We start from the raw sequence: 16,479 nt of genomic DNA on the forward strand, positions 1-16,479 counted from the left end.
AGTTGTGTGATGATGTCATTTGGCAGTTGTGTGATGATGTCATTTGGCAGTTGTGTGATGATGCCATTTGGCAATTGTGTGATGATGTCATTTGACAGTTGTGTGATGATGTCATGTGGTAGTTGTGTGATTATTTCATGTGGTAGTTGTGTGATGATGTCATTTGGCAGTTGTGTGATGATGTCATGTGGTAATTGTGTGATGATGTCATTTGGCAGTTGTGTGATGGTGTCATGTGGTAACTGTGTGATGATGTCATTTGGCAGTTGTGTGATGATGTCATGTGGTAGTTGTGTGATGCTGTCATTTGGCAGTTATGTGATGATGTCATTTAGCAGTTGTGTGATGATGCCATTTGGCAATTGTGTGATGATGTCATTTGGCAGTTGTGTGATGACGTCATGTGGTAATTGTGTGATGATGTCATTTGGCAGTTATGTGATGGTGTCATTTGGCAGTGATTTAATGATGTAGTCACCCTCCATTTTGTGATCTGACGTGGTCATCCTCTATTGTTTTGTTACCCCGGTTTTCCCATAATAATCTGATCACTGGTTCCTAACCATGTCAGTAAGTAAGGAGTTGTTGTTGTTTAAGTGCCGTCGAGTCAATTCCAACCCACAGCAACCCAGTATAGGCTTTCCAAGGAGCAAGCTGGTGAGCTTGAACCACCAGCCCTGCGGTTCAAACGACTTTGCAGTCTTGTGCATTAGCCCTCAGTGCCACACTTGGACTCCAAGTAAGGTGTAGGTGTAGTCTTTAAAAAGAAATTAATGTTTGAAATATATTATGCATGAAAACCAGTGTGCTTGCTAAATTCATTTATTAATTCCAATAAATTGTATGAAGATTCTTATGGAATTTCGACACACATGGTTATGCCATCCGGTTTTCCCCCCTGCATAATCATTTTACATTAGATTTCCTTTTTCTTACCTTAATACACTGGCTAGGATTTTCACTCCAATGTTTAATAGAAGTGGAGGTAATTAACAGTCTTGTTTATTCCCTATCTCAGAAATAAAGTGTGCAATACTTCACCACTAAGCATGATGTCTGTTTGAGATTGTGTTAGTTTAGGATAATGAGCTTTCTTCTAGTCCTAGGTTGCTAAGAGATATGCTTTAAATTATCAGTGGGCCTTGGATTTGATCAAATGGTTTTCTGCATCTTTTGAGTTGGTTATATGTTTTTTCTTACTTGTTCTGTTGATGTGATGAATTTCGTTGATTGATTTTCTGATATGTTAAACCAGTCTTGCATGGCTAGATTGAACCTCACATAATCATGTGTCTCTATATAGTACATTGGATTCAGTTTCCTAGTATTCTGTTTAGGATTTTTACAGCTATGTTTATGGGAGAGGTGGGCCTATGGTTTTCCTCTCTGAAATACTCTTGTCAAGGTTGCATTGTCTCTGAAAGTGAGTTGGGAAACGTTTTCCCTTGTTTAATTTTTTTAAAAAATGATTTGTATAAAATTGGTACTATTGCTTCCATAAACGTTTGAAAGAATTTTGCCAGCTAGATCCAGAAGTTTCTTAGTGGGAAGTTCATTAAAATTCCAACTTTACTTCATTTCATAGATATCAGGTGATTCGGATTCTTTATTTCTTCTTGGGTCTGTTTTCATATACTGTGTGTTTTTAAGAAATTGGTGTATTTGCATCTAGATTATAATTATTAAAGTTATATGTCAATGTTTCAGTGTCTGGTAGCATAGTGGATTACAAGCTGGACTGCTAACCGCAAGGTCAGGAGTTTGAATGAACCAGTCGCTCGCTCCGTGGGAGGAAAATGAGGCTTTCTGCTCCTGTAAAGATTTACAGCTTCTGAAAACTATACAGGGTCACTCTGTTGGAACTGAATCCGTGGTATACAACCATCACCACCACCACCAGGATCGATAATGATATTCTGTGTTTATTTCCTGGCATTGGTAATCTATACCTCCCTCCTCTTTGCTGTCTTCATCTGTCCTCATCCTCTTTACACGGTGTTGTCAGTTTCTCAGTTTTATACTTCTCCTCAGAGAAGTAAATGTTGGCTTTGTTGATTTAGCTGGATGTACGTTCAGTTTGTGTTTCACCGAGTTGTGTTCTTTTATTATCTCTGTCTACTTTCAGGGGGTTTAACTTGCAGTTTTTCTAACTTCTTAAGAAGAGGGACCTTCTGGATTTCTTGAGGCTCCAGGGCTCAGGAACACCATCAATTCCTGCTCGTTTTATTGGTTATGGCACAATGCCAACCAGATCCAACGAGTGAGGAAATGGACTCCACCTTGTCTTTTGTTGTTGTTGAGAAAATGCACACCAAAACACAACCCCTCCCTCGGTTTCTACATGCACAATCCTCCACGCTCCATAACCGTCTTGACCTCTTTCTCTGAGTGACATTAACTTGCTCTCCCTTAAAGTTTCCTGACAAATCTTACAAGTTGCTGTTGTCATTTGATCCCACTTAGATAGTTCCTTAAAAAGCTCAAGGTTCAAAGCAGACATGTGCCCATTTTTAACCTTCCAAAGTCTTCCCTCTGTTCATGATTTGTTCCACACACCCCCCCAATGCAAGATTCATTGACCCCTCCAAGATACTGAGGCATCTCATTCCTTAGACACAGTATGAGGTTTGACGACTAACAACGTGTGATCTAGACCCACCTTCATTTTCCCAGCCTCTGCCCAAAGCCAATGCCATACGTTTTAAGATTTCGATATGACAGTACTCACTCCTAAGTGCTAATTCCTTTATCTACTGTTGCATAGCCTGCCGCACCTAAATTGAGTGGCTTAAACAAGCAACTGTTTTCTTGGCTCAAACTCCCATGGATCAGGTTGAAATGGTGAATGTTTTGTTATATTCTGTTGTTGTTGTTATGTGCCGTCGAGTCGATTCCGACCCACAGTGACCCTGTATAGAGTTTCTGAGGAACAGCTGGTGAGCTTGAACCACCGACCTTGCAGTTCAAATGGCTTTGCATTCCCACAGTGCCACACCAGGACTCCTGTTATGTACTAGGGGGCTTCAAAACGGTTTGTGGAAAATGGAATTAAAGGGTCCTGGAGTTTCTCCACAAACTTTTTGAAGCACCCTCATATATTTCACCACAGTAAGAATGAAATAAAAGGGTTCTATAGGTCAGCCGGTGTGGCGCTGTGGCAATGTGCCAGACTGCAAAGCCGTTTGAACTGCAAGGTCGGTGGTTCAAGCTCACCAGTTGCTCCTTGGAAACCCTATACAGGGCCGGTATGGGTCAGAACTGACTTGACGACACTTGACAACAACAATGGGTCAGCCAGAGTCCTGGTGTGACGCTGTGGGTTAATGCACCAGACTGCAAAGCCATATGAACTACAAGGTTGGTGGTTCAAGCTCACCAGTTGCTCCTTGGAAACCCTATACAGGGTCGGTATGGATCGGAACTGGCTAGATGGCACTTAACAACAACAACAACAATGGGTCAGCCATTTGGGTTTGGCTTTGCTGGGAGGTGGTTCCGCTGGCTTTATTTGGTGGCTTCCTAAGGGGGCTGGGTGTTGGAAGGTGGCCTCACTTGCAGGACTGGAGGTCGGGGCTGGCGGTGGGCTACATCTCCTCAGTTCTCTTTTGACATGGCCTCTCTAGCCAGCTAGCTCCGGCTTTTTCCCATGACCACATTCCAAAAGCATGTGAGCTTCCAGGAGAAACCGCATGGAGAAGGGATTCCTTCTGCTAGGATCTTACCCCCTCGAGTCTTGGACACCAGTGCTCTTGGTCATCCTCTGTTCCCCGCATGGGGAATGGACAGATCCCTGAGGACAAACGCAGCCTCGGCTAGATGGCTCGCCTAGCCTTGCTTGCCTTCTTCCTGGGGTCTTAGCCACCATTTCAATCTAGCTGCTTTAGGTGTTTCTGCAGAAAGTCCAGTCAGATGCGAACAGATGCTAATTTAGAGTCTCTCAGCCCCTGACTGCCCGCTCCTTGTCCCTCCTTGGGATGCAGCCTTGAAGGTCTCCATCCTTTAGGTTGCGTCTTGTCATGTTTCTGAAGGGCCCTTTTTCTGTGCGGGGACATGGGATGAGCAGCCCCAATGGTCACGCATACCCCCCTCTCTCTACTCAGGCTCCGGGAACATCATCGGATCACCATCAAAGTCATCCGACGAATGCAGTATTTCGTGGCCAAGAAGAGGTTTCAGGTGAGTGCATCCCAGTCTCCTGCCCTTGATTTCTTAAGGTGGGTGCATCTGGGTACCTGGAGTTTACCCTTGTGGGTACAGAACTCGTTGTTAGGGTGGGGCTGGGGCTGCCTCCAACTCACCAGCTAACTCTATGTGAGGCAGGTCCTGTGGTACCCACCTTGGGTGACCATTCCCTCCCAGCCACCTGGGACTCAGGTCCCCAAGGAGTAGGGGCTGCCAGTGATGGTCCTGCCTGTCTGCTGAGTACAGGGGCAGGAGCCCAAGATTCAGGGCCCAGCCCTGGGAGTGCAGGCCTCCCCCTGGCCACCTCACTGCCCTGACCCTCAATCAGACAGGAAACCAGTGGGCGGGAGATAGGGACACCCCAAGAGTAGCGGCAGGCCCGTAGCTGCACAGGATAGCACCCGTCTCTGCTGTGGGGGCTGACCCTGTCTCTCCACTCACAGCAAGCTCGGAAGCCATATGATGTGCGTGATGTCATAGAGCAGTACTCACAGGGTCACCTCAACCTCATGGTGCGCATAAAGGAGCTACAGAGAAGGTGAGGGGGCGAGGGGCGGGTCGAGAGACGGGGCACAGGCGAGGGGCGTGGGATGGGAGAGGGTGTAGTCACAGGGGTGCACTAGTCTGGGCAGGGATGAACAAGCTTGTGTAGAAGGGGAAGAATGCCCGCATGCTTCTCTGGGCCCCACACTTGAGGTCGGTTTATCCCCCCACGTCTGCCCGTATCTGGGAGACCACAGTCCTAGGCCCCTGCTCCTCAGGCTAGCCTGACCCCTCTAAGAGGTCCTAGAGGGCAGCCCCCTGACCTTGGAGTGCCCTCCACCCGCCCATGCGGGAGCGGCGCTGCGCACAGTGGCCCAGCTATCTCTTGCCCTCCCCACAGGCTAGACCAGTCCATTGGAAAGCCTTCCCTCTTCATCTCCGTCTCAGGTATGCATGACTCTGCACTCCCTCCTTGCTCTCCAGCCCCCACCCCATCCCACCCCTACCCCCACCCCCTGGGGTCAGGGGGGCTCTGAAGGGCAAAAGGCCAGAGAGGGCATCGGCCCCACCCTGGGCTAAAGGTCCAAATAGACTTTACAAAGAAGGTCAAGTTGAGAAGGAGCCCACCAGGGTCCCTGAGATCAGGGTCTGGAGTGGAGCCTGACCTGAAGGAAGGTCGTTTTCCAAAGCCCAGTTCTGTGTGGAGGCAGGACCTACGAGTGGGCCTAGTGAGAGGTTGTTGTTGTTAGGTGCCATTGAGTCTGTAACCAAAGGTACATCATCAGAGGCTCCCCTGGACTTGGGTTTGCGAAATGAGGAGAGCCAACAACAGGTGGATGAACTCAATTCTCCAGCTCTAGACCTGGGATTGTGAGTCACACCAGGAGAGGATGGGGTCAAAGCCCATTCCTTGGGGTTGTCCCAGTCCAAGTTCAAGTGGTAGCTGTATTTCCCAGCAGGGGCTGGCTCAGCTGGGACAGCAAGCATTCCCTGACCTGGGAGGTGGAATTGTAGTGAAGGTGATCCCGTGGGCACCTGTCCCCATAGGATGAGTCCCAGAGGTCACGGAGCTGTGACGAAGCCATGCCACAGCTGTGGTGGCTCAAGCCTTGCCCACTCCACCCCACCGCCTCCTAGACTCTCTCCGCCCACAGCATTAGAAGAGGTCCACCTAGGCTCAGTCTTCCAGACCCATTGCTTGTGCTTCCCCAGCCCCACTGCTAACACACAGACCTCTTAGTTCAGTTCTTTATCCCACAGAAAAGAACAAAGACCGCGGCAACAACACAATTGGCGCCCGCCTGAACCGGGTGGAAGACAAGGTAGGCGTAAGCCTCCTCCTGGCTTGTGTGCTCAGGGAGGAAAGGTGCTGGCCACCTGCAGGGCGCCAGGCAGGAAGAGGGCTCCCATCTGTCCCAGTGAGGGATGTTTGGCCAGGGAGCAGGGCCAGATAGAGCCATGCTGGTCCTGGACCTTCACCCCTACAGACCCAGGCACCAGAAGCCGGAGACCCAGAAGCAGATGCATAAAGGAAGTAGGGGTCTTCTGTCGGTCCCAGACCGGAAATGCCTGCGCGTCAGCTCAGGGTGGACTGAGTGACGGGGAGTGGACTAGGGTGTGTGCCCAGCAGTACCTTCCTCTCAGAGGTTTGGGCAGACTGTACACCCCTCCAGAAACTGGCCAGGCCACAGGATGTCCACCACAGGCCTCTCTTCCTAAGCTCCCTTCTCAGGACCCCTCCCTGGCATCTCTCCCTGAGCCCTGGGGGGGCCTGGGGTCTGGAAAGCCCTTTCTTAGACCCTCCGGGCTCTGCTGCCTTTGAAGTCTCCGTGGTCTGGAGCGGGCGTTATCTCGCTAAACAACGAGTGTGTCTACACAGTTTATCTGGAAGTAGCTGAGAGGCTAAAAATAGAGAGATGGGGCTGGACCTGGAGTGTGGCTGCCCCCGGTTGCCTGGGCAACGCCACCCGGTGGGTGGGGGAAATGGGGCAGTGTGTGCTCAGTGTGCTCCTGGGACAGCTTCAAGGCCCACCCCTCTTGAAACAATCTGCCCTAGCCCAGGGCAGCTGTGGGGCTGCAAGATGGGGCCAGAGGTCCAGTGGGAAGGGTCCCAGGTACCTACCGATGCCATCCAAGAGCCTCTTGGTGGGCAGCACCTTCCCCAGGCACTGTCCCCATCTGCTAAGTGGGATTTGGGACTCAGGAGAGCATTTGAGGATTGGCACAGGGTTCTCTTCTTGCTCTGAACGCCCACACCCCCCCCAAGCAGCCCCACTGGGCAGGTACCCTGTACAGATGGTCTGTAACGTGGTCTCCCCACCCCTTTCCATGATGTCCCTGACAAGGCATATGCTGCCTGGCACCAGGAACCCATAGACTTTGCTGGACCACATGGGTCCACCCCATGAAACCTCTAGGAGCCCCCACCCATACCATCTGCAGATGAGTCGTCCTGGGCCCTTCTCTCTCCCCCCACCCCATCCTCCACCCAGTCCCTGGCCTATTTATGAGACAGATGTGAGCTGGTGTCCTTTGGGGATGGCAGTAGGTAGGAAATAAGGTCTCACCCTGAAGCAGTCCGCTGAGTTCTAAGGAGGAAGCTGCAACATTTGGTTAACCATGGCCAGTGGACCAGCCTGGGGCGGGGGAGCCAGTGCTGACCTTGGAGGGGCACAGCTATGCATCCACACCTCTTCTGAGTAACAAAGGGGGGTAGTTCTTGGGGTCCCTGGTACCTGGGATGAGATTGAGTAGCACTGCAGGGGGAGAACCGGAGGGGGCTCTTCCGGAACTGTGAGAACACAGACCTATAACGTCGGATCACAAGTAGTTGGCCTGTCCCGTTGCCTAGGAGCTGGCTGGGCTTCAAGGGCATCACCTGTTTGGGGCTCAGTCCCACCAGGCCCTTGGCCAGTCTACCAGGATTTGATGGGACTTGGACTCCTTGGTGAGGGTTCAGATAGGGATAGCAGGCCCCCCTGCCCCCCGCTGCTGGCTCAAGCCCTACTTAGGGACAATCCTTGGGAATGCGCCTCACCAGATCCAGAGGCCACAAGTGGGCCATCCTGGACCCCAAATCACCATGGTTATCACTGTAGCCATCAGACCATAAACAACTCAAGCTTGATCCTGCTGACCACGGGAAGCTGGGGACAGGAAATCCAGCAGCAGCCAGACCCCCCTGCTACGGCCATGCCGGCTGCCCCTGGCCAGCACTGCACCACCCCCACCCCACTGGCCTGCTCACTGAGATGCCCATGGGACTCCTGCTTCCTCTAATCACACACACACCCCCACCACCACCATCCCACCCTACCCCCGACAGCCTCCCCTCACTCAGAAATGAGAGGGCTGAAATATCTGGGAACCGGCCTCCCACGCTTCCCCATTCTGTCTCCCAGGAGCGTCAGCGTCTTCCCCGAAAGGACCCTTTTTTCCCACATGGTGAAAAGGGAGAGGTTGGGCTAGTTAAAGCAGAGCCGGTCCCCAAGGAGGCCAGGGGCAGGCAGGCATGCAAGGTAGAAGGCCAGAAAACAAGGAAGTGTTTCATAAACATACGAGGTCTGCCTGAAAAGAAGCCAGAAGCCAGGTATGAACCTAGAGAGGGTGCGGGGCAAGCAGGAAGGCTGTGGACGGTGGTGGCCAGGAGAGCTGCGAGTGGAGGTGGGCTTGGCCTTGGCCTGGGGGGAGGGGCCCTTACAGAAGTCCGTGGAATCTCATGGATCTCTGCAACAACCTCTGCTCCCCCAGGGCCCACCAGGCTTGGCGGGCCAGACTGGGTTCCTCTGGACTGCAGGTCAGGGCTGGCCAGGAGGAAGATGTCCCCTTGGCTCGCTAGCCCAAGGGAGGAGGTTGTTCCAGCTCCCATCCATGTGTATTCTTAGCTTGGCCCAGACCCTGCCATGTTTACGCTGGGCCCTGTTTATTTTGCAAGCCAAGCTCACGCTCCCTTGGCCGATGCGAGGCGCAGAGTGCACTGGGAGAGTTGCTTTCTTCTCAGTTTTTTTGCCTGAAATGCTCACAACTCAAAAAGATAAGTGTGGTGGAGTCGGGGGTCCCCAAGCCTCAGCTGAGAGGTTGTCCCTAGTCTCCTACTACCTCCACTTTGGGGAGCAGACCTGGGACACCTTCTCCTACGGAACCCCACAGCTGCCCCAGACTCTCTGCTGAGCCGCTCTGGCCTTCCCCTCTGATGGCTGCAGTCCAGCTATCCAGCACTTGGCATCTGCCCCCAACTGCTCCCTCATTCCAGTGAAACTCTGCCATCTACTCAGGCCGCCAAGCCAGAGCCCTGGACATTAGCATCCTGGACAATCCCCTGTTTATCTCTCTGCTAGCCACCTCAACACAGCTCACCCTGACCTCTCCAGCCCCACTCCCAACTAAATTTATGTCTTTATCATCTCTTCCTTGAATTACTTTTCTAAACATTCACTGTGGTCTCCCTGGCTCCAACCTCTCCTCTGTCCCCACCAATCCTTCACGTTGTGTATATTTCTTTAAGCACGTTGACATTCATTTGCTAATATTTTGTCCAGGATTTTTATACCAGTGTTTATGTGTGGGGTACATACATAACACAGTTCTCCTTTCTTGTTCTTGTTGTTGTTGTTAAGTGCCATCGAGTCGGGTCCGACCCATAGCGACCCTGTACAGGGTTTCCGAGGGTGTAAATCTTTACGGGAGTAGAAAGCCTCATCTTTCTCCCGCGGAGCGGCTGGTAGTTTCGAACCGCTGTCCTTAAGGTTCGCAGCCCGATTCGTAACCACTATGCTACCAGAGCTCCTTGTACTAGCCATGTCAAATTCTGGTATTGATTTTATATGAGCCTCATAGAATGAGTTGAGAAATATTCCCTTTTTTTTTTTATGTATTCTGAAATATTTTGTCTAAGATTAGATTTTTTTCTTGACTATTTGGTGGAACTTTGAAGATAAAGCCATCTAATTGTGGTGTTTTTTCAATGGGAAGATTTTGTAACTACTAAATCCATTATTTTAATTACTATGGGACTATTCAGGTTTTCTATTTCTTCTTATGTCAGTTTTGTTGTATTTTATTTGCTAGAAATTTGCACATTTCATTTTGTTTCCAAATGTATTAACATTTACATATTATCTTTTTGATGTCTAGAACATCTGTAGTTTGTCCTCCTTTTATTCCCAGTTTTGTTTATCTGTATCTCCACTTTTTTCCACTCCTCAAGCTTGACAGATATTTGTCCATTTTATTGGTATTTTCAACCACCTTTTTGATTTTATTGATCCTCAGTGTTATCGGTTTCATTTTATTTTGTTTCATTCATATCTTGTTATTCTCTTTCTTCTACTTATTACCTTAATCTATTATTTCATTAAGTTGGATAATTTTAGTTTTCTTGTTTTCTAAAGTCTGCATTTAAGGCTAAAATTTTACTGCTAAATACCACTTAACGGAATTTCCCAATTTTGATATGTAGCATTTAGACACAGGACTGACTGCTAACCTCAAGGCCAGCAGTTGAAACCCACCAGCCTCTCTGTGGGAGAAAGACGAGGCTGTCTGTTCCCGTAAAGATTTCGTCTCAGAAACCCTGTCCTGGGTTTCTGAGTTTCCACTATGAGCAAGTTTGTATATTCTTTCTCGTCTCAATTAAAATCTCCTGTTTGTCTCGGGAATTACTTAGCAGTGGTGTGGCACTGTAGGGTAAGCACTGGACTGTTAACCACAACGTCAGAGGTTCAAACCCACCTGTCACTCCTTGAAGACCCTATACAGGGTCTCTATGGGTTGGAATCGACTCGATGGCACTAACAACCGCAATAACATGATTACTGTTAATGTTTAATGTGTGGTGTGTTGTTTTTGTTAGGGTGCTAATGAGTAGATGCCAGCTCATTGCCACCCTATGGACAACAGAGTGAAAGGCTACCTGGTCCTGGGCCAGCCAATCATTGTTCTGTGTGAGCCTGTTCTTGCTGTCACTGTCCTTGTCCATCTCACTGGAGGAGGCCGGGGGTGGGGGGGAACTACCTCTTTTTTTTAACTAACCTCCCTCTTTACGAAACATGATGTCCTTCGTCAGGAACTGGTCCTTCCTGATAATATGTCCGAAGTATGAGAGATAAAATCTCAGTAATCCTCACCTTCAAGGAACATCGGGCTGGTCTTCTCCCAGCACAGATTTGTCGGTCCTTCCGATGGTACATGGTACTTTTAATATTCTTATCCAACACCATAATTCAAATGCATCAATTCTTCTGCAGTCTTCTTTACTCACTGTCCAACTTTTGCATGCATATGAGGTTACTGAAAATACCATGGCTTGAGTCAGGCGCACCTTAGTCCTCAAGTGGACATCTTTGCTCTTTAACACTTTAAAAAGGTCTTGTGCAAAAGATTTGCCTAATGCAATACATCATTTGATTTATTGATTGCCGCTTCCATGAGTGTTGATAGTGGATCCAAGCAAAATGATGTCTTTAACAACTTCAGTCTTTTTTCCCTTTATCCACTTGTGATGTTTATTCATATAACACTGCTTCTTGGAGTATTTGCTCAGCATACAGCTTGAATAAGTATGGTAAAAGTGTACAACCCCGGTGCACACCTTTCTGATTTTAAATCATTCAGTGTTCCCTTGTACTGTTCTAACAACTGGCTCGTGATCCACGTACGGGTTTCTTGTAAGCACAATTAAGTGTTCTGGAATACTCATTGTTTGTCATGTTATCCACAGTTCCTCATGATGCATGCAGTCAAAAGCCTTTGCATAGTCAGTGAAGCATTACTAAACATCTATCTGGTATTCTCTGCTTTCAACAAAGATCCTTCTGATGTCAGCAATGATATCCCTAATCCCATGCCCTCTTATGAATCTGCCTTAAATTTCTAGCACTTCCCTGTCAATGTACTGCTGAAACCGTTTTGGAATTAAATAAAATTTTACTTGCATGTGATATTAATGGCATTGCTCAATGATTTGGGCATTCCAATGGATCGCCTTTCTTCGTAACGGACACAAATGTAAATTTCTTCTATCAGTTGGCCAGGCAACCATCTTCCAAAATTTTTGGCATAGATGAGTGAGTGCCTCCAATGCTACTTCAGTTTCTTGAAAGATTTCCATTTGTGTTCCTTAGTTTTCACCAATGCCCTCCATGCAGCTTGGACTTCTTCCTTCAGTACCATCAATTCTTGATCATATTCAATCTCTTGAAATGGTTGAGCATAGACCCTTCCTCTTTGGTTCAGTGACTCTGTGTATTCCTTCCATTTTCTTTTGATGCTTTCTACATCATTCAATATTTTGCCCATTGTTGTTGTTGTTGTTAAGTGCCATTGAGTCAATTCTGACCCATCGCAATCCTGTATAGGGTTTCCAAGAAGCAGCTGGTGAGCTTGAACCACCAACCTTGCAGTTCAAACTGACTTTGCAATCTGATGCATTCGCCCACAGTGCCACACCAGGACTTCCCTTCAATACAGCAACCCAAGGCTTGATTTTTTTCTAAAGTTCTTTCAGCTTGAGAATTGCTAAGCAGATTCTTCCCTTTTGTTTTTCTAACTCCAGGTCTTTGTACAATTCATTGTAATATTTGACTTTTTCTTCTCTAGTTGCCCCTTGAAATTTTCTGTTCAGCTCTTTTACTTCTTAATTTCTTCCATTACCTTTAGCTTTTCTATGTTCAAGAACAAGTTTCAGAGTCTCTTCTGACATCCATTTTGGTCTTTTCTTTCTTTTTAGTGACCTTTTGCTTTCTTCCTTTATAATGTTCTTAATTCCATCCCACAACTCTTGTGGTCTTCAGTCATTAGTGTCTAACACATCAAATCTGTTCTTGAGATGGTTCCTGAATTCAGGTGGGATATATTTGAGGTCATGATTTGTATATGCTGTAATAATCTAGTGAGGTCTTTGTATATGCTGCTCTTGTTAGATGCCATCAGGTTGGTTCTGATCCATAGTGACCCAGTGTACAACAGAACGAAACACTGCCCGGTCCTGTGCCATCCGCACAACTGCTGCTACATTTGTGCCATTGTGCCAATCCATCTCATTAAGGGTCTTCCTTCTTTGCTCTGACTCTCCACTTTACCAAGCATGATGTCCTTCTCCAGGGACTGGTCTCTTCTGATGATGTGTTGAAAGTATGAGAGACAATGTCTAGCCATCTTGGCTTCTGAGGAGTGTTCTGGTTGTACGTCTTTCAACACAGATTTGCTTGATCTTCTAGTAGTCCATGGTACCTTTAACATTATTCTCCATGTGTATAGTCACCTTTGTTGTTGAAAAATGGTATATGCAATGAGTAAGTCATTGATCTTGCAAATTTTTAACATATGAGCACCAACATCATTTCTCTCACAAGGCCATGTTTTCCAATGACTGATCCTTCCACTTTGTTTCCAAGCTTTGTATTCCAATCATCAGTAATTATCAATGCATCTTGATTGCATGTTTGATCAATTTCAGACTGAAGAGGCTGGTAGAATTTTTCAATTTCATCATGACTGACTTTAGTGGTTGATGCATAAATTTGAATAATAGTTGTATTAACTGACCTGCTTTATAGGCATATAGTTATTATCCTATCGCAGACAGGATTGTACTTGAAATATTGTTTGGGGAGAATTTTTGTTTTGATGATGATGAATACAACCCATTCCTCTTGAATTTGTTGTTCCCGACATAATAAACCATAGGATTGTCTGATTCAGAAATGGCCAATACCAGCCCATTTCATCTCAGCAATCCCTCAGACATCAATCTTTCTGCATTCCATTTCATTGTTTGACAGCTTCCAATTTTTCTAAGTTCATACTTCTTACATTCCTCTTTCTATTACTGGATGTTTGCAGCTGTTCTCATTCTGAGTTGTGCCCCATCCACAAATGAAACTCATGAAAGATTTTCTGTGTCCACATAATCGTGACCAAGTGTCCCTTGAGGAGGCAGCTCTTCCCCAGTTGTTCTCTGAGTTCCTTCCCACCTGTATGAGACAATGTCCCGTTGCTATTCATGAGGTTTTCAGTGGGTAACCATTCAGAAGTGGTCTATCTCTCCTTCTTCCTAGTCTCTCGTAATCCGGAGGCTCTCCTAAAACCTGTCCACTATGGATAAATACCACTGCTGGGATCTAAAATACTGGCAGCATAGCTTCCAGCATCATAGCACCACACATGCCACCAAAGTATGACAAAGTGACAATCGATTGTGCTTGCTTGTGGTTGGTACTGTTCTTAAGTTCCATGTTGTCAGTTCCAACTCATAGCAACCTTGTATAGGGTCTCCAAAGAGCAGCTGGTGAGTTTGAACCAGTGACCTTGAGGTTCAAACCGACCTTGTGGTCCAGTGTTTATTTTATAGCACCACACCAGGACTCCATACTTGTGATGTTGTCGTTGTTATGTGCCATGGAGTCGGTTCCAACTCATAGCGACCCTGTACTGGGTTTCTGAGGCTGTAAATCTTTACAGGAACAGAAAGCCGCATCTTTCTCCGGCAGAACAGCTGATAGTTTCGAACTGCTGACCCTGAGGTTCACAGCCCAATTTGTAACCACTGAGGTATAATTTATATACTGGACTCTTGGTGTGGTGCTATAGGGTCAGCATTGGACTACAAATCACAAATTTAGCATTTCAAATCCACCAGCTTCTCCTTGGTAACCCTATACAGGGTCACTATGGGTTGGCCAAAAGAACCAACAGATCCGTTTTGGAAGAAGTGCAGCCAGAGTGCTCCTTGGAGGCCAAGATGGCCAAACTTCGTCTCTCATGCTTCGGACATATATGTCAGGAGGGACCAGCCACTGGAGAAGGATATCATGTTTGGTAAGGTGGAGGGTCAGAGAAAAACAGTGAGACCCCTCAACCAGATGGATTGGCCAAGTGGCCGCATTGATGGACTCAAGTGTGGCAACAGTAGTGAGGTTGGCCCGGGATCGGGCAGTGTTTCATTCTGCTGTGCATAGGTGGCTTCGGGTCGGTACCAACTCAGTAACACCTAACTACAACAATGAGTTGGAATCGACTCAACAGCACTTCACCATAACAATCTATATACCATGCAGTTCACATAGTGTCAGTATGTACAAGAAATCTCCGTACACTTCTGGGGTTGAGCAACCGTCACCAAAATCCAGTGTGAACACATTTCCATCACTCCCAAGTTCCCCTCAACGCCACGTTCATTCCCTCAGCTCCCGCAGCCAGTCCCTCACTCTCACTGCTCCGCTTTCTGTTGCTATACATTTACTGTCCTTGGGTGTCTCACATAGAGGACATGCTACACTATGTGGGAGTTCATTTGACTTTTTTTTTTCCCATTTAATATAATGTGCTGCGGTTCATCCACCCTGCATGTGTGTCTGTATTGCTTTCCATTTTAATGCTAAATAGTATTTCGTTGTGTGGATATACCACGGTTTGTTCATTCATTCACTGGTCAGTGGGCATTTATTTGTATTACTTACACTGACTGGGTATTATAAATAATGCCCCTATGAACTTTCATGTACGAGTCTGTGTACAGACTTATATTGTAATCACCCTTGGATAGATTCCTAAGAGTGGAATTAATGAATTGTACAATCCTGGTGTGATGCTGTAGCATCGGCACTGGACCGCTAACCACAAGATTGGTGGTTCAAACCACCAGCCACTCCTTAGAAACTCTCTACAGGGTCGCTACGAGTCAGAGCTGACTTGATGGCACTCAATAACAACAACATGGCAAATTTTAGTTTACCGTTCTAGGATTATTTTAAACTATTTTCTAAAGGTCTAGGCCATTGCACTTAGCCACCATATAGAAGTTCCACTTTCTCCGTATCCTTGCAAACACTTGGTATAATCAGTCTTTTACCATTTTAGCCATTCTGGTGAATGTGTAATGCTATCTCATTGTGATTTTGTTTTGCATTCCCCTGATGACTAATGATGTTGTGGTGCTTTTCATGTGTTTAGTAGCTATTTGTATGTCTTCTTGGGTGAAATGTTTATTCAACTCCTCTACCCGTTTTCTAATTAGGTAACTTGCTCTATTATTGAGTTGTAAGAGTTCTTTATATATGTTTTGGATACAAGTCCTTTATCACACATATGACTTGCAAATATTGTCTCCCCCTTCCAGCCCCAGTACTGTGGCTTCCCTTTTCATTGATTTAATCATGCCTTTTGAAACACATAAGTTTTCTCATTTTAATTGAGTCTAATTTATTCTCTCTTTTCTTTTATGGTCCAGGCTTTTGATATTGTATCTAAGACGTCTTTGCTTAGCTCAAGAGTTATGGATATTTTCTCCTACATTCTTCTTCTAGAAATTTTTGAGATTGAGCTCTTACATTTAGTTCTGTGATCCGTTTTGTCTCTATTTTAGGGTATTTCTGTTGTTGATGTAAAGTGTCGGTGCTGACTCATAGCAATCCTGTATGGACTTTCCAAGGCGTCTAACTTTTGTGGTGTGGTATAAGGTAAAGTCTAAGTTCTTTTTTTATTTTTTTATTTTGGGGCTGTGACTATCCAATCGTTTCAGCCTGTTAATTGACGAAACCCTCTTTCCCACACTGAATTGTTGTGATGTCTTTGTCAAAAAATCAATTGACCATAAATGTGTGGGTTTATCTCTAGACTGTTAATTCTGTTCTTTTAAGCCACATGCCCATCTTTGCACACATATTATACGCTCCTAATTAGTGTAGCTTTTTAGTAAGTTTTCCAGTTTGGCTCTTTTTTTTTTTTTTTTTCAAAACTGTTTGCACATTCTAAGTCCTATGTATTTTCAGGAAAATTTTAGGATCTGCTTGTCAATTTCTTTTTTTTTTTTTTTTT

General features: G+C 46.4%; 1 protein-coding gene across 1 annotated transcript in view; it reads left to right on the plus strand.

The window, feature by feature from the left end:
* The window catches only part of KCNQ1 (potassium voltage-gated channel, KQT-like subfamily, member 1), a 326,915-nt gene that overhangs the window by 246,666 nt on the left and 63,770 nt on the right, over positions 1-16,479 (plus strand). Inside the window, exons 13-16 of the mRNA XM_006861032.1 lie at positions 4,101-4,176; positions 4,626-4,720; positions 5,066-5,112; positions 5,926-5,987. Coding sequence (XP_006861094.1) covers positions 4,101-4,176; positions 4,626-4,720; positions 5,066-5,112; positions 5,926-5,987 — 280 coding nt within the window. The remainder of the gene's footprint in view (positions 1-4,100; positions 4,177-4,625; positions 4,721-5,065; positions 5,113-5,925; positions 5,988-16,479) is intronic.

Source organism: Chrysochloris asiatica, unplaced genomic scaffold, assembly GCF_000296735.1.
Source record: "Chrysochloris asiatica unplaced genomic scaffold, ChrAsi1.0 scaffold00040, whole genome shotgun sequence".
NCBI classification, from domain to species: domain Eukaryota; kingdom Metazoa; phylum Chordata; class Mammalia; order Afrosoricida; family Chrysochloridae; genus Chrysochloris; species Chrysochloris asiatica.